Source organism: Prunus dulcis, chromosome 6 (assembly GCF_902201215.1).
Source record: "Prunus dulcis chromosome 6, ALMONDv2, whole genome shotgun sequence".
In the NCBI taxonomy this organism is placed as follows: domain Eukaryota; kingdom Viridiplantae; phylum Streptophyta; class Magnoliopsida; order Rosales; family Rosaceae; genus Prunus; species Prunus dulcis.
The window spans coordinates 4,335,783-4,363,653 of NC_047655.1; the positions used below are offsets into that span (position 1 = coordinate 4,335,783).

The 27,871-nt window shown below is 36.7% G+C and overlaps 3 protein-coding genes across 4 annotated transcripts; 2 read left to right on the forward strand and 1 right to left on the reverse strand.

Annotated features, from left to right (window-relative positions):
* The first annotated feature begins 459 nt into the window (after positions 1-459).
* On the forward strand, positions 460-6,966 carry LOC117633085 (microtubule-associated protein futsch-like). The gene is made up of 5 exons (XM_034366763.1): positions 460-1,969; positions 2,083-3,143; positions 3,295-4,011; positions 4,192-6,277; positions 6,549-6,966. The coding sequence occupies exons 1-4, from the start codon at positions 772-774 to the stop codon at positions 6,226-6,228; spliced, it is 5,013 nt and encodes a 1,670-aa protein (XP_034222654.1). The 5' UTR covers positions 460-771; the 3' UTR covers positions 6,229-6,277; positions 6,549-6,966.
* Positions 6,967-7,329: 363 nt separating this feature from the next.
* On the forward strand, positions 7,330-12,310 carry LOC117632218 (beta-glucosidase BoGH3B-like). 2 transcript variants are annotated; one of them, XM_034365651.1, is made up of 9 exons: positions 7,330-7,853; positions 7,945-8,149; positions 8,647-8,737; positions 8,940-9,085; positions 9,521-9,764; positions 10,193-10,297; positions 10,391-10,573; positions 10,803-11,004; positions 11,463-12,310. In XM_034365651.1, exons 1-9 carry the CDS (start codon positions 7,685-7,687, stop codon positions 11,954-11,956), a joined length of 1,839 nt encoding a protein of 612 aa, XP_034221542.1. In that variant the 5' UTR covers positions 7,330-7,684; the 3' UTR covers positions 11,957-12,310. The 2 variants fall into 2 exon arrangements, with proteins under 2 accessions (XP_034221542.1, XP_034221543.1); XM_034365652.1 differs by lacking the exons at positions 7,330-7,853; positions 8,647-8,737 and having other exon boundaries at positions 8,042-8,149.
* A 2,930-nt stretch (positions 12,311-15,240) lies between these two features.
* On the reverse strand, positions 15,241-17,700 carry LOC117632399 (transcription factor DIVARICATA). Its single transcript, XM_034365858.1, has 2 exons — positions 16,338-17,700; positions 15,241-16,095 (listed from the first exon to the last, which is right to left on the reverse strand). The coding sequence occupies exons 1-2, from the start codon at positions 16,760-16,762 to the stop codon at positions 15,597-15,599; spliced, it is 924 nt and encodes a 307-aa protein (XP_034221749.1). The 5' UTR covers positions 16,763-17,700; the 3' UTR covers positions 15,241-15,596.
* Positions 17,701-27,871: the final 10,171 nt, after the last annotated feature.

Sequence of the window (27,871 nt, forward strand, 5' to 3'; positions counted from 1 at the left end):
AACCGTCAACTTTATCGTTATCCAACGTTTTTCCCCATAATGGGCTGGGGTTCTGTGTGTCGCGTGAGAAGATAGTTTGTAGTCTGAGGTCGTTTACCGCAGCACGTGTCGTAAAACGACACCAATATTTTTCGGGTTTTGGGCCGTGCCACGAGCCGCTTGCTGGTTGGTGGGCTGGGATAGTAGAAATGCATTGGGCCTTGACTTGAGTGATGCACAAGTCAATCACAACCGCCACTTCTTCAAATACCTGTTTCTTATTTTGTCTTATTGTGGTTTGAGTGATGGAGGCTGAAGGAGAAAAATTTAGAAAGGTGAAAAGTCCTGAAATAAAGGATCTTACAAAGCCATGAGCCAAGCAAAAAATTAAGCTGCTAAAATTGGAAAAAAAACCCCAAATGCATAGTTGCAGGGAACAAAGAAAAAATTTGTGATACTTCTTTGTTTTGTAGGCAAAGTTTGACCCTTCCTTTGTTTGAGAGAGAGAGAGAGAGAGAGAGAGCTATGTTTGCTCTTTGTGCCTCACATTTCTTATGGTTTTCTGTCAAAAATATAATCCATCCCCAGTGCTGAATCCTTTTTTCTTAAACAAAACCCGATTTTCGTCTAATATTAAAATGCGGGTTGCCTTTTGTTTCCGCATTTCTCAATTCCTAGTACCACTGCCTTAATTGTGCTAGGTTTGAATGTATATGTTGTAGGTTTACAGACAAATATTCACTTAGTTTGTTTTGGTTCTGTTTTTTATTTAGATTGTTCAGAGAGATAGATATGGCTGTTGGTGCAGAGGCTATACTAGTTTGTGTGTGGAGAGTTCTTCATTTTTCCATGAAGACCACTAGCTTATGTGTACAGAAGCATCCATTTGTTTCAGCCATTTTGTTTTTCATCTACTTCCTTTATGTATTTTTCAATCTTTTTGTCTTCTGGTTTCCATTTCTGGTCTGCATTGCTGCTCTGCTCAGAGTTTTTTGGACTTCAGGAGGACTCACAATCCTAGAGGTCAAACGGGATGAGAAACGGATTAATGACCGAATTCCATGTAAAAAATCTGAATCTGTTCAAGATGATGTTGCTGTTAATCGAGATGGGTGCTCCGTGTTAACGAAACAGAAAAGTAGACGAACAAATGTTGCAAGAAGGTGCAGAGAAGAAGGGGATGCACAAGCTGGCAAGGTGGAAAAAGACGCGCCTATATCGACAACTTGGAAAGATAATTTAATCAGTGGAACTGCCTTGGTTGGCAAAAACACCAAGGCAGTCATGGAGGAGAAAGAGAATAAAACTTCCTGTCATGGAGAGAGCTCCACTGCTAAAGCACCATCTACTGACAATATTCAACTTCTTGTTGAGCAGCACCAATCTGTCCTAGATTCTGACCTTTCAGATTCTAATCTCTCGTCGTCTGATGACTCAGATGGACAGACTGAAAAATCCGAAGGTGGCGGGATTGATGGAGGAATAGCACAAGAGGATGGGAATAAGGCTGTGCAGTGGACAGATGATGATCAAAAAAATCTCATGGATCTTGGATTTTCTGAGATTGAAAGAAACAAAAGGCTGGAAAGTTTAATTGCCAGACGAAGAGCAAGAAAGTTATTCAAAATCCAGGTTGAGAAAGGTCTAATTGACTTGGACACTATAATACCAGGTCAAATTGCTCCCATTTTTATTGCGAAAAACAACCCTTTCGAATTTGTGGAAGGCTGTAATGAGATGGACACACCTGGTTCAGCGCCTTCCATTTTGTTACCTATGCAAAATCCATTTGATCTTCCATATGATCCACTCGAAGAGAAGCCGAACCTTATGGCAGATAGTTTCCAACAAGAATTCACAGCAGTTCAGCCAAAGGATGTGCTATTTTGCAGGCATGAGAGCTTCTCTTTGGGGGCTTCTTCTTTCCCATTAGAAACCAGGAAGAAAGCAATGGATGTAAAGGGGTTCTCCAGATTTAAGAAGCAATCAGGTTTTTGTTACTTTCTTGTAGTTCTTACTTTCTTCAGAAGCTGAAAAGAAAATTTTAGTGGCTTATGATTCTTAACTGCATGCATCCATGCATGTTTCTTTTGCCCCATGCAGAGACGGGATCTCACGATAAGCATATTGAACGAATGCTGTCGGGTAAGCATGACGATGTTATTGAAGCTCTGTTGTCAAAAGTACGTGACAGATCTGAGATTGACAGCAACCCTGATATTGCTGAGAATGGAATTGAATCCTCCTCCGTTCAGGCAACAAGCTCAGTGAAACCCAAAGATGGAGGCAGCGGAGAAAGTCAAAGTGCGATCGATATCAAAGGAGAGATGAATATAGAAAATATAAGTGAAGGTCAGATGGAGCAACAAATAACAGATGGCAGCAATGATGATGAGTCAAGCTCAACATCATATTCTGAAGAAGATGACCACACATTTAATGCTAGTACATCTGGACCACCCCCTCAAAATGCATTATCGAAAGTGAGACATGTTCCACCGAAACCTTTAACTTGTTCAGTCCCTAAAAGCAAAACTGTGAAAGAAGCTTTATATGAGTCTAGCCCGTCTGCAAATGAAAGGAGCAGATTTGAAGAACGTTTGTTTTATGCAGAAAGGGGCACCTGTCATACTCCTACATACTCTATAGCTTCTGACCTGCAGGTGGAGGTCTCAGAGCTTGGTTCACCTCCACTGACCATTGACGGGGCCAATTCACCCACAGATAGAGAATCATTGAACTTAGATGGGGACTTTGAAAGAGAGTATATGTGGGCAGCCTCATCTCAATCATCCAGAACAGAAGAAAATGAATCAAAATCGAGGGGAGTACGGGGACTAAGCGAGAAGGACCTTGCAGACATAAGATCTTCAGGAAACAATAAGAACACCAAGGGTGTTGCTGAATCATCCATGCCTTTGCAACAGCCAGAAGAACTAGATGATGCGTGTTCATTGTCATCTTCAATGACAGAAATTTATGGAGACAGTCAAGTCCATTCGGTGAATTCTGATGGAAAGATCCATGATGATGTCAGGCAAGTAGTGGAAGAAGTTGGGAACCCAAGGACTTCTAGCTCATTGAATGCACTTTCGCCCGAAAATAAAGAGGAAACAATGAAGTTGACAGATACGTTGGTATCTCATCCTTCTGTAAATCCAGAGGTCAGTCCAAGTTTTGAGCAGTCCAAATTTCACTAATTTATATAAATCTTATAGAAATGGAACAACTATCCTTTTTTCCTTAAAGACAGTCTATTAATCTTCGACATGCTGATACATCTTCCTCTCTCTGATCTTTTCGGATATTAAACAGGAATCGTCTAATCCTCCTGGTGAGACTACAAAGAAGGTGAATGTTCCGGCAGCCAACACAATTGATAACTCGAAAGATGAGAAGAAAAATACAGACAGAGACGGTGGAGCCCAGATATCGACTAAGAAAGAGTCTGTGAGAGGGCTATCAAAACCAAATGAGGGGACTATTTCAGAATCTAACAGGCATTTGGAGAAAAGTTCTGTAAATCCTGCTGAATGTCAAGCAACCTTGGACAGTACACAACCAACAAAGGACAATGAGAATTCAAACCATAGTGAGGGAGGTCTTCGAAAGGTAACTGAAAATGAGGGCAAAAAAGAACTTGATGCTAAAAAGGACTTGAACCCAGTTCAAGGCAATAAAGATGAGCAAGGTACTGCACAAAGGGGAGTTTCTGAGGTAAAGCAGATATCTGGTGATCCCATTGCATCAGCTCCACAGAAAAATTTGGTGAGCAAAGATGTTCCCGTAAATTCGACTTCATCATCATCTCCTACGTCAGTGTTGCTAGAACATATCCCAAAGGACCAAATGTCCTCATCAATTTCTAACCCTGAGGGTGCCTCAAAATCTGAGGTGGGAGACAAGGTGAAAAGTAATTCATCAGAAGAGAAGCCGCATGACAGTACACTGTTGGCACCTCAAAATGTAATGCATTCTGTGGAGAAACCAACAAATCAGCAATCCAATACAAGTGATTCTAAAACATCACAGGTTTGTGACTCTTAAGCAACTAAAGATACATTATTAGATTGAAAGAAAACCAGTGGTACATGCTTTTGATCAAATTATATGATTTGTTATTTCTCTGGTGACATGATCTCATGATGGGTGGGATCAAATCCTAATTAAATTAGACTGGTTGGACTCATGCTTATATCTCATATTGAACAGGAACCAGGTAAGCCTCCAGAGAAGTCCACTGAGGAAATCAACATCATATTGAATAAACAAGCTGAAGATATTGGGAATTTATCACAAAAGGCAACAGAAGCTGCTTCAGTATTAAAAAAACAAGCTGATGAAATTGAAAAGGTTTCACGAAAAGCAACAGAAGCTGCTGCTGAACTCCAAAAACCAGCTGAAGAAACAGGAAATATGTCACAGAAAGCAACAGAGGCTACTTTAGATATGAAAAAATCAGCTGAAGAAATTTGCAGTGCATCACAAAAAGCAAATGAGGTAGTTTCAGAGATTAAAGTACCAGCTGAAGGAATTATAAATGTATCACAAAAGGCAACAGAAGCTGCTGCAGAATTGAGAAAAACATCTGAAGAAATCGCAAATGTATCGCAAAAGGCAACTACAGTAGAATTAAAAAAACCAGCTGAAGAAAGTGTTAGTGGATCAAATAAAGCAACGGAGGCTGCTGCACAATTTAAAAAACCAGCTGAAGAAATTGAAGATGTATCACAAAAAGCTAGAGAGTCTGATGCAGAATTGAAGAAACCAGCTGAGGCAATAGTAAATGTATCACACAAGGCAACAGATCCCACAGTAGAATTAAAACAATCAGCTGAAGGTGTTGGGAGTGTATCCCAAAGGGAAACAGAGGCTGCTGCACAATTAAAAAAACCAGCTGAAGAAAATGAAAATGTATCGCAAAAAGCTTCAAAGTTTGATGCAGAATTGAATAAACCAGCTGAGGAAATTAGAAATGCATCAGAAAAGCAAACAGGGGATGCTACAGAATTTAAAAAACCAGCTGAAGAAATTGGAAATGCATCACAAAAAGCAACATATTCTACTTCAGATTTGAAAAACCCAGCTGAACAAATAGGAAATGTATTGCAAAACACAAGAGAAGCTGCTTCAGAATTGAAAAAAGTGAGTGATGAAATTGGAAGTGTATCAACAAAAGAAACAGTGGCTACTGCAGAGTTGAAAAAGCCAGCTGAAGAAGTTGGAAGTTTATCACGAAAGGCGACAGAGGCTCCTGCAGAACTAAAAAGGCCACCTGAAGAAATTGGAAATGTATCACAAAACGCAAATGAGGCTCCCGTACAGTTGAAAAATCCATCTGAAGAAATTGGAAGTGTACCACAAAGAGCAAGGGATGCTCCTGCAGAAGTGAAAAAACCAGCCGAAGAAATAGGAAATGTATCACAAAAAGCATCACAGACTGCTGCAGAATCTTTAAAACAAGGTGAAAAAACTAAAAATTTATCAGGAAAAGCAATAGAGGCTACTGCAGAGTTGAAAAAACCAACAGAAGAAATGGGAAATGTTTCACAAAAAGTAAGAGAGGGTCCTGCAGAGTTGGAAAAACCGATTGAAAAAATTGGGAGTGCATCAGAAAAAGCAACAGAGGCTCATGCAGAATTGAAAAAAGCATCAGAAGAAATTGAAAGTGGATCACAAAAAGCAACAGAGCCTGCTGGAGAATCAAAAAAACCAGCTGAAAATATTGAAAATGTCTGGGGAAAGACAACAGAGGCAACTGCAGGGTTGGAAAAACCAGAAGTTGGAAGTAGTTCAGAAAAAACAACGGATACTGCTGCAGAATTGAAAAAACCAATTGAAGAAATTGGAAATGTATCACAAAAAGCAACGGAGGCTCCTATAGAATTGAAAAAACCATCTGAAGAAATTGGAAGTGTATCACCGAAAGTGACAGAGACTCCTGCAGAATTGAAAAGGCCAGCTGAAGAAATAGGAAAGGTATCAGAAAAAGCAATAGAAGCTGGTGCAGGATTAAAAAAAACAGATGAAAAAGTTGAAAACTTGCTAGAAAAAGCAACAAAGACTGCTGCAGAACTGAAAAACCCAACTGCAGAAATTGGAAGTGTTTCACAAAAAGCAACCAAAGTTTCTGCAGATGAAAAGAGTGGAAGTATATCACAAAAAGCAACAGAGGCTTCTCCAGAATTGGAAAAAACAACAGAGGCTGCTGTAGAGCTGAAAAAACCAGTTGAAGAAATCAAAATTTAACAAAGACTCTATTGAAGATACTGAAAATGTATCACGAAAAGCAACCAAGGTAAACAAAAAATATAGCTTGCATTTTACTTTTGGATGAATATCGCATTCTCTTATCTGTAGAAAACCAGCAGAAAGTAAACACAATACATAACCTAACATTTCACAACATTATTTTTCATTCTCTTTCTGAACATCTGGAGGAAACCTATATCATACGCTTTATGTTTGCATAGAGGCAAAAGAAAGAAATAAAAATAGAAAATAGTCGTAATTTTCCAACAAGGAGATAATTGGGACTAATAAATGCAAGCTTTTTTTAAACTGAACAGGAACAAGAAGATTCTCCAAAAAAGAGGCTTGAAGTTTTAAATGAAGTTGGTGATCAAGTAGTCAGTGCGAGGAAGACTAGAAGCAGTTAGTGTATAGAAGGAGGTAAAGGTGGACTTCATAAAGCCAGCTGATGCCAGAGGCAACTTGGAAGCCATCAAAGATGTAGAATGTGAATCTAAAACTTCAGTGAAATATGAACAGGCTGCTGATCGGTCAAACTGAACGGTAAAAATAGTAAAATCATCTGTGCAACTGCTGTAGAAGGGTACAGAATATGATGCTTCAACAACTGTTTACCAGATTCATTTGGGTTTCCAGAAGAGTAGAGCAGGACTATTTAAATGTTTATAATCTGTAACATGTCAAATTTCTATTGTCTTTCCCCTTTTCTTGTGAATTGAATGTGGATATCTACTTTGACAATCTATGATGTATATCTCTTCTATCTCATATAAATCATATAGCTATGAAGGCTGAATATATAATTGAAGGTATTCAACTCAACTGAATCAAATCATGATCCAAAATAATTATGAAAATTTATCTATATTGCTTATCTATGACTCCAAGAAAGAAAAAAGTCTAAATTCTGATCACAAATGAAAGAATTATGCACAGTAAAACAAAAACCCTTTTTTCCAGTCTCATTTTTTCCTGTTGAGATCAGACACATTGTACTCTCTAATCTATCTGGGATGAACATAAGATGCCCAAATTACCCTTGAAAATTTTATTTTTATTTTTCTGTTTGGAAGCCCTCTGGCAATCACTTTACATAACCGAAAAAAAAAGACCGTCATTTACATCAGACTGGAGGATAGAGTAAGCCAACAAGAAGTCCCCTCTTCCAAACCATACATGCAAAGATTGGTGTTTACAGTTAGAGAAAACTGGGCAAGCTTAATAACCAGAAGAAAGTTAGATTTGACCTCTGATTATTTAAACAACGCAGGAAAGTTGGTGGCATCCTCAAATAGGTAGGCAGTAATATAGTACTGTAGTAAATTTACTGCAATGCAACTCTACAATCTACCACTTGTCAAATGAACTAGAAGTTAGAACACTTCAGGTCTATATATACCTGGGTTGTTCAACTGAAGCTGAGAAGAAGAAGAAGAGATTAGCTTAGCCCAAGATGGACAAAGTAAAGGACTTTAATTGCATATACAGAAACCCCAATGAACCCGTTGAAGCTCGAGTCAAAGACCTTCTTTCTCGCATGACTTTGAAAGAGAAGGTGGGCCAGATGACACAAATCGAGCGCCGGGTCTCCACCCCAGATGCCATTAGAGACTTCTCCATCGGTACCCATCTGTTTTCTATGCATGTCTTTAAGTTCCTTTCACGTATTTTATCAAATACTTGAAGGACAATATCTGTATTTCCTTATGGCAGGGAGTGTACTCAGTGCTGGAGGCAGTGTGCCCTTTGAGAAGGCCTTGTCGTCGGACTGGGCCGATATGGTCGATGGGTTTCAGAGGTCAGCTCTTGAGTCACGGCTCGGAATACCACTGATATATGGGATTGATGCGGTTCATGGGAACAACAGTGTGTATGGCGCCACTATATTTCCTCACAATGTTGGTCTTGGGGCCACCAGGTTAGCTTTCTTCACTCTGTTCCTTCCCTTGATTTTTGTTTTTTTTTACTTTATACTAGTGAATGATCCATTTCTTTACTGGTTGTTGTGGACGCTTTGTTTGGTTCCTAAGAAAATGTTGGAAAAGAATTGAAATTTATGTTTGGAGTCCATACTCATGACTCAAAGGATGCAAGTATGTTAATTACTGGAAACTGAATGACAAGAACAATGGATCCAGATTTCATCTTTTCTGGAAGGCGAATTTTGTCTTATATTTTTAATTTATAATCTTTTAATTTGTTTTGGCATTGAGTTAAAACTGAATGATATAAAGAAGGAACACAGAAACAGAGAAGAAAAAAATGGAGTTAAATTGCTGAATTATAGACTTAAAATGCAATGTCTCGTTACCCCTTTCTAGAATTACTTTACATCTTTCCGGTTGTTGGTGAAACAAAAGAGAGGGAGATTTAGTCTTGTTAGTCCTCCATTTCCTAACTTTCTGACTCTGACAGAGATGCGGATTTGGTTAAAAGGATTGGTGCTGCAACTGCTCTTGAAGTCAGGGCTAGTGGCATTCACTATACTTTTGCTCCCTGTGTGGCTGTAAGTCATTATGGATGTAGTCAATTGCAATTTCTATACAGCTCATCAGATTGCATGATCATTCTAAAATTTGTTTCTTTTGCGGGAAAAGATGCACTTGTGTTGTTGCAATAGCTGTGCAACTTATGTGGATGATCATATCACCAGTATATTCTTTTTTGAATGGATTAGTCAAGCAATTCACTTGAATGGGTTATGACAGGTGTGCAGAGATCCCAGATGGGGAAGATGCTATGAAAGTTACAGTGAAGACACTGAAATTGTTAGAAAGATGACGTCTATTGTTACAGGCTTGCAGGGGCAGCCACCCCAAGGGTATCCAAAGGGCTACCCTTTCGTACTGGGAAGGTATGTAGGAGTTGTTAGTTGATAAATTTCTCGTTATACTTCTTTGGTCAATCATATTTCATCTTTAAGCATCATTGTTACAGAGAAAATTGAACTGTCCTTTTCAAATACTATTTTATGTTAATGAGAAGGGAAAACAAAGGAAAAATAATACTTTCTGGAGATTCACTTAGACACCGATGAGACTTTTTCCAGAAAACTTGCCTTCCTTTTTCTACGTATACATTGTATCTAAAATCATGTCATGAAACTTTCATATTGTCCAATTCTTTGATAATTATATTATATCAGTCAAGTGGTTAGCTTCTGTACTCAATTTTTCATCTTTCCTACTAACATATTCATACCTTGATCTTGTATTCCAATACTAAATCACTGTAACTTTCTTGTACAGATTAGAAATTATTTCTGAAGTTCCATTTTTTTTAATTCCAGAAACAACACTATAGCATGTGCCAAGCATTTTGTTGGAGATGGGGGTACACATAAAGGTCTTAATGAGGGGAATACGATATCATCTTATGATGACTTAGAGAGGATTCATATGGCACCATATCTGAACTGTATTTCTGATGGAGTTTCCACTGTTATGGCATCCTATTCCAGCTGGAATGGAAGTAAACTACATGCTGACCGTTTTCTCCTGACAGAAATCTTGAAAGATAAGCTAGGTTTTAAGGTAAAAAATGCAGATAATGAGTTTTTTTTTTCTTGGTGAGCAAGATGAACCCAAGACCTACCCCTACATACCTATCCATTGCCCTATTAGGTAAAGCGCAAGTACAAGAAAGTAAATCTGTAAGCCTATTATTGACTTGGTTCTATTTCCCCTCAAAGTACAATTTTATTGGCATAGATTCATTAAACATTGCCATTTTGATTGATTATTGATGGCTTTCTGGTCTCTTGATATGCTTCCTACTTCACTTGACGTGCCTTTGCTAACATTAGAATGATATAGTGAAATTCAAATCAATTAACAGAGGCACAGTATTATTGGAGTTAGATGTGACTTTCGTATATTTTGTTGGTTTATTTGAATGTAGTTGCTGTAACAATGAAATGCTGTATATCGGCAAAAAATTAACAGGGTTTAGTCTGCTGTAGGGTTTTGTGATTTCTGACTGGGAAGCACTTGACCAACTTTGCGAACCTCGAGGTGCAGATTATCGTTTCTGCATTTCATCTGCTGTTAATGCAGGAATTGACATGGTAGATATTGAACTCCAAGTTTAAAAGCCTAAGTTATTTATTGATATCCTTGATTTTTATTTGTTCGTCTAATTTACAAGACTAGGTGTGCAGGTGATGGTGCCTTTCAGATATGAACAATTTGTGAAGGATTTGGTATATCTGGTCGAACATGGGAACATATCAATGTCCAGGATAGATGATGCTGTTGAAAGAATTCTAAGAGTGAAGTTTGTTTCCGGTCTTTTTGAGCATCCCTTCTCTGATAGATCTTTGCTGGACATGGTTGGTTGCAAGGTAAGTTTGCAGAGCCAGCATGTCTTACATTCACCTCATTCAAGAACGCATGCTTTGCATATTACCATTAGAAGGTTGCTTGTCGAGCATATTCTGTTTTAAGAATATTACCCCTATTTTGAGGCATGGTGGACTTTCTATGCTTTAAATGTACCAACTGTTATACAAAACCTGTCCCGCTCAATTTAATACCTGAGATACAGTTTTTACTGTTATTACTATTGTACAGCTGCATAGAGATCTAGCACGCGAAGCAGTTCGCAAGTCCTTGGTTCTTTTGAAGAATGGAAAGGATTCAAGGAAACCTTTTCTTCCATTAGACAGAAAAGCTAAAAGAATACTTGTCGCTGGAACGCATGCTGATGATCTCGGATATCAGTGTGGAGGGTGGACAGCTACTTGGGATGGTCGCAGTGGCAGGATCACGACTGGTATGGAACTTTGTTATTTTCCCAGGATTTTAATACTAGAAATGGGTATGCATGATAGTATTAATCAATGTGACATTATGTATGACTTCATAAGACAAAGTTCATAGGCTTCTGTATACATAGTTTCCAATAAGTTTCCTGGTTCAGGTTATTGAACCAAAATCTGCTTTTTAAAGAACTGTCACAAATAAGAGGTTGTGAAAATTCTCTCTTCTTGGGAATCTGGCAATGTGTAGTTAAATCATTCACCCAAAGGTTTTCTTCGGGGAAAAAAATCTAACAAGGAAACTTTGCTTCCTAGTTAGATGCTGTTGTTTTTCAACAACATTGTTAAATCTTACATTGAAATTTTGTAGAGAACAAGGGCTTCGTAGACCATAAATTTCCATGTTTATACCTTTTAAGATCGCTGTGATTCCACAGGCACACTTAACTATTTAGAAATTTACATTTTTAAGGCACAACCGTCTTGGAAGCTATCAAGAAGGCAGTTGGAGATGATACAGAAATAATTTACGAGCAATATCCATCAGCAGACACCTTAGCACTAGAAGATATATCTTTTGCAATTGTAGCTGTTGGTGAAGGACCATATGCAGAATTCAGAGGTGACAATTTGGAGCTTGCCATCCCCTTCAATGGAACTGATGTGATAAGCTCAGTTGCTGATAGACTCCCCACATTGGTGATTCTGATATCTGGAAGACCCTTAACTTTAGAGCCTTGGCTCTTGGAAAAGATGGATGCTCTTGTTGCTGCTTGGTTGCCTGGTAGTGAAGGAGAGGGAATAGCGGATGTGATCTTTGGAGATTATGACTTCGAGGGCCTATTACCAGTGTCATGGTTTAAAAGGGTTGAACAGCTGCCGATGAATGCCCTAGACAACTCGTATGACCCTTTATATCCTCTTGGCTATGGGTTGACTTACAACAAGGGAAAATCCTTACAGTAAAAACATTTGAGACTAAGGCCGTTCTGAAATCCTGAGTAGACTGAGCTTCTTGAACCTGTTCAAGCAGAATGGCAGTTCATGAATGAATTGCCCTTGGTGTCAAATGTGTTTGTACTTAATTGAATGTATGAATTCACCCTATTCTTGTCTTATGTTACCTTATTCCCCCGTGCCGCTGTTTCCTAGTCATTATTGTCAGCTGGCATGAAGGATCCAAATGCGATTTCCATCTTTAAGATGAACTATGGTTTCGTGAATAAGGATAATTAATTCAGCCATGAAATCAGTTGTATATGTAAAGCATGTTTGTTGATAATGGATATGATCAAATCAATGCACAATGTCAACTTGCAATTCGGTCTCAGGTCAATAAAGACATAGCAGGAGGACAAGGATTTTCAATCTCATATTCCCAGCAAAAGCTTCAGATCCCAACTGATACTATTGACAATGGTATGTCTTAATCTGTTATACCCTTTTTTCTTGTCCACAGAAGACTTAACGAGATCATTAAGCTTGCATTAACTAATGTTATTCAGATATGATGCATCTTCTGCTTTCCGACCTTCCATATATTCTTTTCTGTGATATGTAGAATAGGTCCCCACAACAGATTATTCTCAGATCTCCATGGGCCACTGAAGCACTTCTACACATAGACCCCTACTGAACTTCCTCTCATCTTTCTTTCGATTTAACCATGAATAATTATATATATATATACACATACAGACATCTCTGAAGTGCATGTAGCTAATAGTATTTTGACAGAGAAGAATCAGAATATAGTTGAGAAAAATAGAGAGAAAACAAGATATGGCCGAAAGTAGAAATTGTGATAGTGATGATACTATGTATGTGGTTACAATTAGTTTTTTAGGTGTTAATCAAACTAGCCTAGGAATAAAGTGTAGGGTGCTTTCTCGTCCAAGTTGCAGAAAGGCTTTGGAAAAATATGGTGATTAGTTTTGTCATTTACTGGGCAAAACCTAATTGTAATGACCGTGTTGCCCATGTAGGTCTGGATTCTTTACACAATGGGCGGGACTGGAGATAACAGTACTGTCCTATTGACCTGCGTGGTTACTTGGCTTTTCATGAAGAAAAAAAAAACAAAAGAAACTAGGTAACAAATAAGTTAAAAAATAAACAGAGAAAAGGGTGGAAACGGAACAAAATGAAAACAGTACAGTTCAACTTGAGCACTGTGTTCATTGTTTGTCATTTTGTTTAACAAGTATGCTCTGAAATAATGAGATTCCTTCTATAATGTTTTCTTTTTTCTTTTTGTTTTAATTAAAGAGAGGTGAATTGTGGAGAGAGTTCTTTTTTTGGTCTGAAAAATTGTGGAGAGAGTTTAAGAGATAAAATGTCTTGTATATTACACTAGGATTACTAATGAATACTAATTCATCACCATCCATCACTTACCTTACTAGTCTTTTGGGTTGAGTGAGTGGCAAATGCCTAGCTCATTAGGGTTTAAATTTTAAGTCATGTTCGAGTAGGGTAGAATGTCACGGACAGGAACCCTATATCAGATAGGAAGGAGTCCGATCTAGGGTTTATAAGGGTGGAGTAAGCAACATCACCTAACAAGTTTTTCTTTTTGGTTCAATGCTGCAATTAATTCCAAAACAAAAAACTTGTTGCAAAGAGATAGGCAAAACCTAACTTACAAAAGTAAGTTTGTAAGAGCATCTCCAGTGCCGAGATGTAAAAGTGATGCAAGTACATTTACATCCAAAGTGACTACAGTGGGAGTGTGTATTGGGTTGTAAATTTGCATCAATCACCTACCTAATTACTGTCATTGGGCTTTATGGAGCTAAATAGTAGGTAATAATTGTTAACTTGTCTTATTTGACGGCAAATCACTAATCACTAGATCAAAGTAGCACTTAATTAGGAGGAAGATTCTTCTTCCAAATAAATAAAAGAAGGAAGGAGAGGAAAATAAGTCAATGATATTCCCACCCAAAAGAGAATCTCAAAGCCATGTAGAAATATGAAATTATAAAGACTAAGGAAAAGGTAAACAGGTCTTTCTGCAAATAAAAAGCTACTTAATTTGTCTCCAAGATCGGGCATCACAAGTTTAGTCTAGATTTGTTAGAGAACAGTGAAATCTTTAACATTGTATTTAGTTGGTAGGTGCCGTACACTTTAGAATCAGAAAACCACCATGCTCAAAAACCAAATCCCAGAGAGAGAGAGAGAAATGACACACAAAACAAATTACAGAAAAATATGAACCACAAATTAAAATACATTAGCAGTCTAATCTGATCTAAATCTTAGTCTCTTGTATTTTTTATGTACAATAAAATCACTAATCATCGTTCGTAGCTAGCTAATAGGACGGTGGGATCTTGTTTCTAATTATAAGAGGATCTCATATAAACAAACAAGCCAGAAAAGTGATTGAAGCATAAGATGCTTTGAGTTAGTGCAAGAAGACTCAGCATTTGATCTTTCTAGGTTTGAAGTTTCAAGGTCTTGCCCAGTCAACTTGGCCATTTTGGTATCAAAGTTTCGTGAGACAGTCTAAAAGAGTTAAAAGTAGGTAGTCTTACCATGAAATTCCAAGCTGAGTGCTCTGTGACTTGGCTAATTTGAAGCCCAGCATCCAGTACCCTTTTCCTTCTTTCAATTATTGTTTTTTATTTTAAAGGAAAACAACTGGTCTAAACTCACTCACACACACAATACGGATGCTAGAACTTGAACTCAAGACCTTGCCTGGTGGAGCAATTACTCCAAACCACTACATTAGTAGGTCCTTTGCAAGCCATAGTAAAGATTTAGATTATCCCAAGCAGACAGACATAGCAATATGGGATGGGATGCTCACAGAATTTTCTACCATTATAATTTTTGCTCTTATTTTAATTAATATAGTGGCAAAATTAGAAGTCATAGTCATTTGACTAAAATTCAAATATTAAATAAAAAATAAAGTTCAGAAGATCCCATGCTTATTAAGTTAATCATAATTAATGTTTGATATTTATCACAAAGATTCATGACCCTTGTAACATCATTGAATATTAATATGCAGGTGATGCCTAAGACATACCGTTCTTTCACCATTTGATTGAAAATGCTTGTCCTTGATTATGCCTGTTCTTTCATTATCCATTAGACCTTGGAATTTTATTTATGTCTGTTATCTGCTATCCGATGCATTATCTCCTTCTGCATTCCATTCTTAACTAGAGCTAGAGGAACCATTCTCAAGCGTTTAGCGTACTGTGTTTGCCTCAAGACCCTTACCCGGACTCTAAAAAGTAAAAACCATTATTTCTCATACATGCTCCTGTTCATCTTTGATGCCTTCTGCAATAATTCACCACTCCCTTATCATTACAGAATATGAAATCCATAGGGGGGGGGGGGGGGGTGGGGGGTACAACTAGGTTTTGAGATGCTTCACCTCAGTTTCATATTTCGTACGTATTCCAAATTCCACGAAATACTTTGATCTTGTTCCCCTCAGATACTATTATGCTAACTCAAAGTTCTGAATGACATATTTACATGAAACCATGAAAAAAAAAGCTCAGGTAAAGCTATTACTAATGAACTAAAAGACCATAATGGCATATCAAACTGCAGAGGATTGAGAAGAGCTGCTAGATCATCCATACGGGTAGTGCTGTGCGGATTGCATCTGGAAAACCATATTTTGAGGTCCATAGTAAGAGTTATTAGCAGCACCTTTGTGCAGATCTTGCCCCTGCATTTTAAGTCCATATGAACTAATCCCATAAGGATGGGACATGAACATATTTCTATGTGCTTGATTGAAAGCCATGTTTGCTCCACCGCCTTGCTGGTGATGCCACTGAAACGGAGTCCTGGCAGTGGCAGCAGAATTTGGCTGCTGAGGCACAGATGAGTGCTCAGGAGAGAGAGGCCTTTTATTGTCTGGAGATGGAGTTCTCATGTCGTTGAGATTGACGGTTGTTATGTCATGGATGCTGGCTCTTCGCTTATCCTTCCCCCCTGAAAGCTGCCTGATAAAGTACTTCTGTGCATGACTAGCCACTTGAGTCGGTGTTCGAGTTACCACAAAATTGCGTGAGATGTTCCTCCAGTCCCCTTTGCCATACTTTTTCAGCCCCAGTAGAAACAGCCTATACACAATCATGAAAATATCATGTCAAAAGAATGGCTGAAAAACAAAACACCTAAGCTAGAGTTCTGATCTTGCTTTGATATGCAGTCCCAAAGTTTTTTTCACACTTCATATATGGCTTAGATGTGGAAAAAAAAAAAATTCATCTAAAATGTTAACTTCAAGCCAATTCTACTTTAACAGCTCAAATGTTAAAGTGAAATAAACATTACATTCTGAAATTTACACTGGGAAACTTACTTGTGTTCATCTTCAGTCCATGGAACACCTTTCTTTCTTTCATGATCAGCAGGCCTAGCTGATGAAGATCTCTTACCACCAAGCCCATAAGACTGCTTGAACCCATCATAGCCATGTCTATTCACCCACTCCAATGTGAATGGAGAGGCACTATAGCCAGGAATTGGAACCAGCCCTGCTTCTATTTTGCCAACATCAACTTCCAATTCCTCATACTGCTTCATCACATCCATTGCTGTCTTCCCAGGTATCAGTGCTGCCACCTTAAGCCACCGGTCTGGTGTGTCCTTGTCGTGCACCGCCAAGGCGTTTTCGAACATTTTGTTCTCTGCCGGGGTCCATTGTGTGCTCTTGCTCTCTTCAAGAAGCCAATTTGAACTTGAAAAATAGGATGAAGGCGATAGAATTTCCATTTCAAACTTCATGATATCAAATTCAAGATCTCAAATTCACGCTTGCATAATTGACAAATTGGATGAATTTCTGATTTCTTGAATTCCCAACTGATGAAATTGGATATGGTACTGAGAATTGGGTTGAAAACAGAGGAGAAACAGAGCAAGAGGGAAGCCTTTCAGGAAATGCAGATAGAGAGAGAGCGGTGGAGGTTTCAGAATGATGAAAGGAGAGTTAAATCAAGGGGCATTCTGAAAGGAATCAGAATACCTTTTTTCCGCATAGGCACACCCTGAGGAATCTAGAAAAGACCCACCTTTTCAAAATTCAAATAAATGTCTTTAAATCTTTATTTTTAAGAAGAAAAAAACTAAAATAGTTTAGCTGAACCCATTGAAGAAGTCTCAGAGATGATAAACAGAGAACAGATTAAGGCAATCTTCAGAAAATGAAATTAGAATCTTGGTAGAATTTCAGAAGTGGAACTAAAACACTTGTATCTGCAGCTTCTTCCACTTCTTGGCATCCCAATTGGGAAAGCAAAAGAAACTGGAGAGAGAGAGAGAGAGAGAGAGAGAGAGAGAGAGAGAGAGAGCAAAAAGGCTGCTAATGGGGAAAACCCAATTGGGGACAAGAGTGAGGGAGGCTCTGAAACCAGGGGAATTGGAGCAGTCAGTGGAAAAAAGTTGGGAAAGATTTCTTCTTTCCTATTTTTTCCTTGAGGCCTGAGCAACAAAGAAAAGAGAAGAAAGAAAACAAAAGTGTTGTGTTTGCTATGAATGGAAAGAGAAAACTACAGAAGCTCAGATAAAGCAAAGCTAGCAAGCTTCAAGAAATGAATCTATTTTTGCTAAAATCTTTGAAGAGAGAGAGGGAAGGGAAGGGAAAGCAGAGTTTGAAGGTGGATGGCTGTGATTGGATGTTAAGATGTTTGTAGATACTGCAAATTGTGAAAAAGTTCCCTCTTATTATAATGCACACTCTCTCTGTTTTGGGCTTTTTTAATTTTTTCCACAACAAAGATTAAAATAAGGTCTAAAAATACTCTTTCTTTCTTTATTTATTTTCTTATTTTTGAGTTGTGAGGGAACAGGTGGGCTGGCAGCTCATGATAATTGATGGAAGCTCACCTTAGTCACCGTTGCTGTCTATGGTCTCAACAGCAAAACACCCACTCTACTCACAACCGTTGGATTAAATTAAAATCATCACGAAGAAAGATGATTGGATTTGATAATAAGTCCTTTTGTTTTCTTGGTGAGATCAGAAATCCTTTTCGAACTCTTTTACATCTTGCAACTTGAGGTGGGCCCCCTCTTGTGGTTTTACACCAATGTCTCTATCAGGACTCTCGTTGGAGGCTCTCCTACATAATTGTAAAGGCTATGATCTCAAAGGGCTAGGTGCGTTATAAGAAGCCATTCCGACACGTGTTACGGTTTAATTGGTTGGCCAAAGTCCCTCCCCGTAAAGAGATGCAATGTTGGAAAAAAACTTATCTATACCGTCCGTGTATACATTTTTCTCTGCATTCTCTTCTCTTTTGTGAGGATAAAGAAAGAAAATAATTTGTTATACACCTTGTCGTACACAAGTTTCTCTCTAAAAGATAAACAAGAATTATATCGGAATTTGGTAAGTGTAGTTTTTATCAAAAATAGCCAAAATTTACCCATTATTCTCACAAATGTCAGTTTTAAAAAAAACTTTCAAAAATAGCAAAAAACTCACTTAATGCCCTCAAAACTAAAACCCACGTAAACCTAAAAACATAAAACCTGCAATCTTTGTTTTCATTTGATTTCCAACATATAATCTCCCCTATGTTTCGATCAATGTTATATCATTGGAGGACTTGAACGATGAAGCTTCCCTACCGTGCCCCCAAGCATAAGTCATCTGAATCATGATCACCATTCCCCATATGTTTGCTCAAAGGCCTGTTTTTGATGATGCGCTTCTAATTGCTTCGATGGTACCAGTCCAATGATATAACATTGATTGAAACTTTGTTTTTATTTTTGAAATCAAATTGAAAACAGAGATGCAGGATTTGCCTTTTGGATTGATGTGGGTTTCAGTTTTGAGGGCATTTGAGTATTTTTAAGTGAGTTTTTTTTTTCCCTCTATTTATGAAAGTATGGGGTAAATTTTGACTGTTTTTGATAAAAACTCAATATTCTTACTACACCAACACTAGACTCACAAGTCGTTAGGTTAGTATAAATGGGAATAGGGTAACACATTAGGATTAAGATAGTTATAGAATTCAAATGTATAAAAAAATTAATAATAATATTAGACTCACAAAATTTGTTCACCAAGTATTTTGTTGTTAAAAACAAATGAGGTTCATAATAACCCAAATTTGAATAAATAAGAGATTGCCACATCATTGGGTGATCGTATTGATCTGCCAATGAGATGGATCCACGTAATTGGGAGAAGAACTCATGTCATGGACCCGAGTGTACCTGATTTCCTACGCGTAATCACAACCCATTCAACCAACCACCGCCCCTCAGCTCACTTATTCTTTTCTTTGCCCTCTCAAATGTTGGCTAGTGGAATTGAGTAAGAAAGTGATGCCGTATCCACTCAATTATGTGCGCGTGTACTTCACTCTTGAATCTAAAGACATCATCAATGGGACCCACTATACAAATCAAATCATGTGATAGACACGTGTGAGCACGCGCTTCTTATACGGTTGTCGCTTTAGGTTTTGGTTGCTCTATAATACAACCAATACAACTAGGCGGTCCCCTTCGGATGTGACCAACTGCTCCACTGCTCTCTCTCTCTCTCTCTCTGTCTCCCCCTATTCTTTTCTTTTTTGTTCGAAATCTCCCCTTTTTTTTGGGGTCAATTTTTCCCTATTCTTTTCTCTCCTCTTCAAAATCTGATAGAGCACCCTACACCAGCCTTGGTCTTTCCCAGTTGAAAGTTAGATGATCTGATCTGGGTAATTGTCATCCGTTGATAAATCTAAATTTTATTAAAACTTGTGGCTAGCGTACGTGAGGGATTTTAATCGTTAATAAAGTCCTCTCACAATAAATTAACAATCCCTCACCATAAGTTTCCCATGAATCAATAACTAACATTCACTTTTGTACATCTTAATCATTGTATAAAGTGAAATATCAATCACTAAAATCAATTCATGGATTTGTAAGTGATGATTAACAAATAATAGAAATGTGTGTCATGGTACATTTTATGTTAATCAATACTTGACATTCACCCACACTACACGTGTAAAAAAAAGATCATTCACAAGCAATAAAAAGAGACAGATCAATCAAGTTAAAAAAATTGCATGTTTTCAATAAATAAAAACTAGTCGCTAAATTTAATTCCATGCAATTTTTTTTTTTAATGTGACAAGAACATTCTCGCATAGATTTTTCTCTCCGGATTAGCCATATAATAAGTTGTTCATGTGGGCCATCAAATTTAGAGTCGTGCATAATAACTAATAAGAGGGTAATAAGTACCTTGGGAAATGTTTAGCAACTAATCTGAAATCATTAGCAATCCCATTTTATTTTATTGGTTGTAACCCATGCCTAATTATTTGGGCCATAAATAAATGCTAAAATTGGGCTGGACTATGTTGTACAAAATAGGGAAGCCCAAGTACGAAGATGCTAAATTTGTACATCATGGCAACAACATGTTCTTTTATTGATGGAAGACATTGTTGACTGGGGTTTGGGGCCACCACCATCTTTAAGAGCACCTCGAATCTCGCACCTTTTAATCAATACGACAACGTGTCCATTAATGAGCTAAGGTCCCTATCTCCACAGATGCCCTCTCCTCTCTCACCTCCCATGACATTGCTGTCCTTTGTGTGAGTAAATCATGTCTTGTCATCGCTTGTATACTTTACGTGTTCATTTTTACCGTTACGTGTTAAATCATGTCTATATACAGCCAACGATAGGAGAGACAATTTGTGATTGAAAAGTAAAATAAGCAAAAAGTTGGCAGTAAAATACGATTACGTGTTTCTTACAAGTAACTCGTCAATATATTATAATATAAATAGATATTTATTGATATTATACTCTAAAATGAGAGTAAATATTAGTGTCGTCCAATACCTTGGTAAATTGTTAAAATGACCTTATCTTGGCTTCACACAACCCGTTGCCACACCTAGACATCAAGTAAATTAGTAGTTAATCTAATAATTAAGGTAAAGGAAGGTTCACAATTATAATTGGAAAGCTGGACTTGAGGAACATGTGTTAATTAAATTGAGGTTGCCGTTATTAAAAGGGAAAAGTCTGACTTCTTAAGATTGAGGACGAGCGCCTCCTTATCATCAATATAGTTTTGAAATGTGTTAAATTATTTTAATATTCTTTATATTTTTTTGTTGAAACTTTATTAGTATTGCTAAAATTTAACAAGTATCAAAATTCCATTGATTTTAAGAAGGATCTCCTCCTCAATTTTTTAAGGAGCCAAATCATGCTTCCGAATTTCTCACATGTGATCGTACATCGGGAATATGGTTTTTCACCAAATAAAAATTGTAAGTTAATATGTAGCATTTTCGCAAGTTGTGGCTTTGGTCACATTATATTCTCCGCATATGCATATTGTTATGCTGAGCGCATGCAGCAAAGCGTGGGGAACAGGAAACGAAAGAAAACAAATTGGAGAGTTGTTTTTAGTAGTTAAAATAATATCTAATCAAATAACAACAATAATGAAAGGTCTTATTAGCTGCCTCTTCAAATAAAATGCACAATGTGCTCCTTTCAATTTTGTTTTATTTTAAAAAGGAGTGGCATTATTATCATTCCACGCAGATATCTACTCCGCTTTTTTTTTTTCTTTTTTTTTTCTTTTTTAAATAATAAAAAATAAATAGTATTTTATTCAACACATCTGAAAAATATTCTTAAAATACTTCTAACAACTTCTTTTTTTTACTTTTCTTATTATTTCAAAAAAAAATTTATGAAGGAACATGCCACTTGCTTGTTAGTCCTTTTGTTACTTGTTGGTTTTTTAATACAGTTAAAAGTTACACATTTCGACATTTGAAATTCGACCGGGATCAAATCATCGTACAATTACTTAAAAAGTAACAATCACTCAATCCAATTTCAATGAATTGGTATTGAAATTCAAATATAAAGTCAAGTGAGATTGGTTTTTTTTAAAAAAATATTTAAAAAACCCCAACTCCCCGGTATTTTGGCGCCCTTGTAATTGGGTAAGAATAGTGTAATTGGACATATGCAATTATGCATGAAGAAAAAAAAATTGCAGGCTTCAATAATGGAATAGAGGTTGGGGGAGTGCTTGGGCACCACCACCAATTTGTTGCCATTAAGGGAAATATTCTTTATTTTTCATATGCTCCCCCCTTTCCCTAAAAGTCAAAAAGTCAGACAATATGATTTAGATTTGAGGCAACTCCACGGGTATGCGTGTGCATCAACTTCATGTGCGCTCCTCCATCTTACAATAACTTTTTTTTTTTTTCTTTCCTTTTGACTCAAGTCACTTGCCCTATTAAAATATACCAACATCAACAACAATAATAATTTCCCCACTCTGTTTTATATAAGAAATTGGTTGTACCATATGAAATTTGACTTTAGTGTAAACATATTGAGTAATGTAATGTAGAAAATCCTAAATGTATATCTAATTCAAATTTGAATTTAAGTAAAGTAATGTAGATCTCAATCAAATTAATGTACGACTGTCTTGCGTGTAAACACAATTCAATAAATCGTGATTAATTTATATTCTAATAGGGGTATGTATGACTGTCTTGCGTGTAAACACAATTTAATAAATCGTGATTAATTTATATTCTAATAGGGAACGATAAACCCGTAAAACTAGCAGCTATAACCCGGATTCAAATATGATGTGAGTTCGCATTGTACTATATCGTATATCCCATCCCACCAATGTGATTGATATAACATATCTATTTTGCCAAATGCTTTTAATGTGAACCGTGTGACTTTGAGACGAAAGACAGCATCGGCGACTGAATATGGTCCCAATTGAAAGCCCACTCAATAAAACATGATGCAATACATGCTGGACTATAGTTTGTGACTTTTGTGATGATTGGGCTAAGAATGGGTTGGTCGGTCTTGACAACAATTCGCGGTGTCCGGTGAAAATGACATCAGTGAGACAGCTCCATTGTAAGGCTCAAAGGATTTGAAATTGATTTGAGATACTGATGCATATGAGTTTTACTTTTTCCCGGGTAATACTTGAGAGATTGTCGTTTATGCAATTTGAACTATATGTTACGTATTGAACCTCAAATTTCAACAACAAAAACTTGTTCTTCACACCAAATTTTTCAGAAAAAACTCTCTCTCTCTCTCTCTCTCTCTCTCTCTCGCTCTCTCTCTCTCTCCCCATTAAAGTCACTATTCTGGCATTCTTCACGGTAGCTATTGACTCAGATTACTATTAAGGGCTCGTTTGGTACGTCGGATTATACTGACTAATTTCTGTCGGATAATATTAATCTGTTTCGGAGAGTATTGACTGTTTATCCATAATATTATGAGATATTTGGTGTTGTTCTTGATAAATAGTATGACTAAGTTATACTTTGTTTGGTGTTGTTCCGGATAACATCAGATCATACTATTTTTTTAAAAAAATTTCTTTGATAATTTAAGTGGAAATTAAAATTCAAACGACACGAAATTTTTTTGGTAAGATTCATATGACAAGATTTTTTTTTTCATTTGTTTTTGCCATGATCTATTAGATAAGATTACATGAACTAGCTCATTATCATAATTGTAGTATCTCATAAAAATTCCCAACATACTCAAATACGTTAATAAAAACAGTTCCAAATAATGTATAATTCAAAGTAAGCACATACTAAGGTGATAAGAGTAAAAGGGAAAGTTGTTCATAAACTAAACTGCATCAAAAAGTTAATCACATCTCCCTCGCCTAAGTACGAGAAATACAAATGCTTTTCTCATAGCACCATCCAATGTTAGGAATGTTCTCTCATCACTTACTTTCTCCAAAATTAGCCTTAGTGCCTTAATTTGGTCATCGATAGACAGATACATCTTTGCCTGTGGGAACTCTTAATCTTGTTGGGCTACTAATTGCATCTCATAACAACCTAGAATCAGAAGCAGATCCTTCCCAACCAGGGAAAACAAATATAAATTTCATGTCAGGACTACAAACTCCCAATACATTGGTTGTAACCTCCCCCTTTCGTGTTCGATATCTTGGCTTATCTTGTTTAGGGACACGAACCCTAATGTAAGTCCCATCCAACGCCCCCAAGCGTTTCTACGCAATTAAAAAAATAAGGTACCTTAGAAACTGAACTCTTAGATATGGTAATTAAATTGACCAATCTTAATTTAATTTTACAGTGCCTTAAACCATCTCCATCTATTATCGGTGCAATTATCAGGTATGGGTTCCGGCACCTTCAAAAGTCTACCTTGTAATCTTAACACTCCATGCATGATTGCATTGAAGTACCTACTAATAGTCTCCCATCATCATGGACCAATTGACATAAAAAATGAAAAGTTCTCATATCCATCCTAATTTGGTTCACACATTGGATGTCATCAATTCCTAAAATGCTATCTAAATAATTTGATTGAGTAGGTCTCATCATAGAAATTTCTAATCCTAATGTATCGAATTACTGTATCACAAACAAACAATTAAACATTCGACAGAAAGGAAAAATTCATAATTAATTTTCACAAAAATTTAATAAAATATGAAATATATAAAGAAAGAAAATAAGATAGAAGAACCATATTGGAGAGAGTACGAGAGAGAGGGATATAGATACCTGGAAAATGGTGAAGAGAATAACATATGAACATAGCAGAGAAGAACCCTAGGGAGAAGAAGATGAAAGTAGCGTCTGACTTTTCACTTGAACGTGTGTGTTATTTTCCCCTAATTGTATAATTAAGCGTGTATAATTAAGCGTGTATTATCTAAACCGGGATGTGTGAGTTGTATAAGTTAGTCAAGTAAGAGAGTATTAAAAGCCCAACCCATTTAAAATAGTCAAGTAATTAAATAATACAAGTTAACACCATACACTTGACATGGACTATTTAGGGTTTAACCATGTGACTATTCACATCTATTTGCCCGAGCGAACTCTTTATTATTTATATATGCTTACCCGAGACTATTCAGCCTAAACACTCACTATTCATCCATGTTAACATTCACTTCCGTTATAGGCAACGGAGGAAATTGACTACAAAATTGGGTGGGTGTGCTGGAGTGGGGATATAGTGGGTGGTGGCTTGGGGTCTAGGGTTAGCTGGACCTGGAGGGCTGGGGGAAGAGAGGGTGATATTTTTTAATAGACAAGCAGAAGAAATAACTTAGAAACGTATAAGAATTAGACCAATTTTAATTTAACCATCTAAACATACCTTTGAATCACACCTAAGACCTAATTTTTCACGTGTTTTAAATTTAACCAGTTTGAATTTTTTGTGTGTGCCAAAGTTAAGAAAGGGGGTGGGTTCTTTCGCACAAATTGTCAATGTGCTATATGGATTCGAACATGAGACCATTGTTTTGCATATAGTAGTTGTGGTGGGACATGGAATGTGGGTTAAGGGTTAACGGTGACAATGGCCAATTTTGATTCGAGTAGCAGGAGACCATTTTCTTGGAGAGCTCTTTAGCATTTACTTTATGCTTCAAAGTTCAAAGTTTAAAGCCCGTTTGATAACCATTTCATTTTTTAGTTTTCAATTTTTATTTTTAAAATTTAAAATTTGTTTGATAACTAATTTCAGTTTTTAAAAAACACTGAAAACGATTAACATATTACATTGTGACTCAAATAATTTAACTAACTAACTCAGCCAAACTCATTATATAACTATTAAATACCCATTTTAGACATTGCATTTATACTTGAACGTATTTTTATCACAAGAAAATGAGCGCTCAAGTGGTTATAAGAGTATAATTTTACTACTTATTGAGGTTGAAAAGTAGGTAAAAAAAAAAGTAGTGTCTACAAGTCAATCAAAGTTAACAAAACTCAATGAATATCCAACAACGACGACATTGGTAGTTCAACCCAAAACTGGGGGTATATAATAAACCGTGAAGATATTTATATATTACAGTTGAAACAAAAATTGTTAAGAACACATGTTTAATCCATTCATGTTGAGAATAAAAAAGCTCAGAAAGTAGAGCTGGATCAAATCTGAAAGAGCAATGTCCCGTTTTCATGCCCGAACTATGACCCTAATCGAATTTACTCCTTGAACTAAAAAATATGCCAATTTAGCACCCGAAAAATATGAATTCGCTAATTTAACCCCCATTGATAGATTTCAGATTATTTAATCCAAAGTTCTGTCAAAATTCACATGTGAGGAACATAACTAGACGGCAATAGTCATTATAACACCTTTCCTTCCTTTCCCCATATTCCCTAATAGCTTGGAGCCAAAATAAAAACACACCAACCTTATGTCACATAATCAAAGCACCACAATCAATCCAAAAGACATACCTTAAACAGAAATAAAATATACACATATGCAACAGAACTGACCTTATCTACAAGAGGATGAAAGAAAGAGAGAGGAATAGAGAATGAGAAGAAAAAAATAGAGAGAGGAAGAAGAAGAGAAAAAAAAAACAGAGAGAGGAAAAAGAAGATTTAAAAAAAAAAAACAGAGAGAGGAAGAAAAGAAAAAAAAAATACAGAGGACAAAGAAGATAAAAAAAACATAGAGAGACAAAAAACAAGATAAAAAATAGAGAGAGGATGAAGAAGATAAGGAATCAGAGAGAGAAAGTTGTTGAAGAATACACAGAGTCTCACATCGAAAATTTAACAAAATAGAAAGTTGCATATAATAAATGGTTCCACTCCTAATAACATCGAGGTCTTTTGTATAAAACCTCACACATGCTAAACATGTGGTTAAGTTGGGGACAATATCGATGTTACTAGTAGTGGGTCAAGGGTTCGTCCCTCTGAAATCTTAACATGGTATCAAAGCGGGTCGGTTGACTGTGCCCGATTAAACCCAAATCAAACAAAAAAAAAACCTCAAATTGAACCAAAAATCAAACAAACCACAAATTTTTTTAAATAAATAAACAAAAAAGTGATCGATGTGGAATTGATTGGACGTGTGGCCCATTAAAAAGTGATCCCACGTGAGGAGGAGTGTTGAAGAATACACAGAGTCCCACGTCGGAAACTTAACAAAATAGAAAGTCTCATATAATAAATGGTTCCACTCCTAATAACATCGATGCCTTTTGTATAAAACCCCACACCTGCTAAACAGGTGGTTAAGTTGGAGACAACATCGATATTGCTAGTAGTGGGCCAAGGGTTCGTCCCTCTGAAATTTTAACAAAAGTTACAGAGAAGAGATGAGAGCGTGCGTGAGAAAGAGGAAGATAGAAGGAAGAAACAGAAAAAAGAAAGTGTGTGTGCATTAGAATGACTACATTGCCCTTATGTTGTGTCCCATGTGAGGCTCACGTGTGAATTTTGACGGAACTTTGGATGAAATCATTTTGACGGAACTTTGGATGAAATTAGCGAATTCATATAATTCATCAAATTTTTTAGTTCAAGGAAGTAAGTTCAATTAGGGTGATAGTTCAGGGAGTAAACGGCTAAAAATCCAAAACTGAAAAAAAGAAAAAAGAAAAAAAAAGTTCACTCCCTGTTTCCATCATCATCATGAATACTTAAATGCTCAACCATAACTCTTATCATCATATAAATATTGAACATGAATACTTTAACCATAAGGATATTTTGTGTTTTTGTGGTCTAAGATCAAGGAGAATTAAGTGGAATAAATAAACAAAGACAGCATATCAGTACAAACATGGAATACTTTTGATTGTTCGAGTGCTTCATTTTCCTGTCAGAAGGTCAGTCAGTAGGCTCCAAACTAAAAAAATAGAAAAAGAGATTAAACAGAACCATAAATAGATGAAACAACTACATGGATATATTATTATACAGCTCTTCACTCCTTCAAAGTCAACTTTTCCCTAGACAATGTATCTTGTTTCATTGTGTTGATTGCCATCACATATTTGGTTGACTCTCGTTG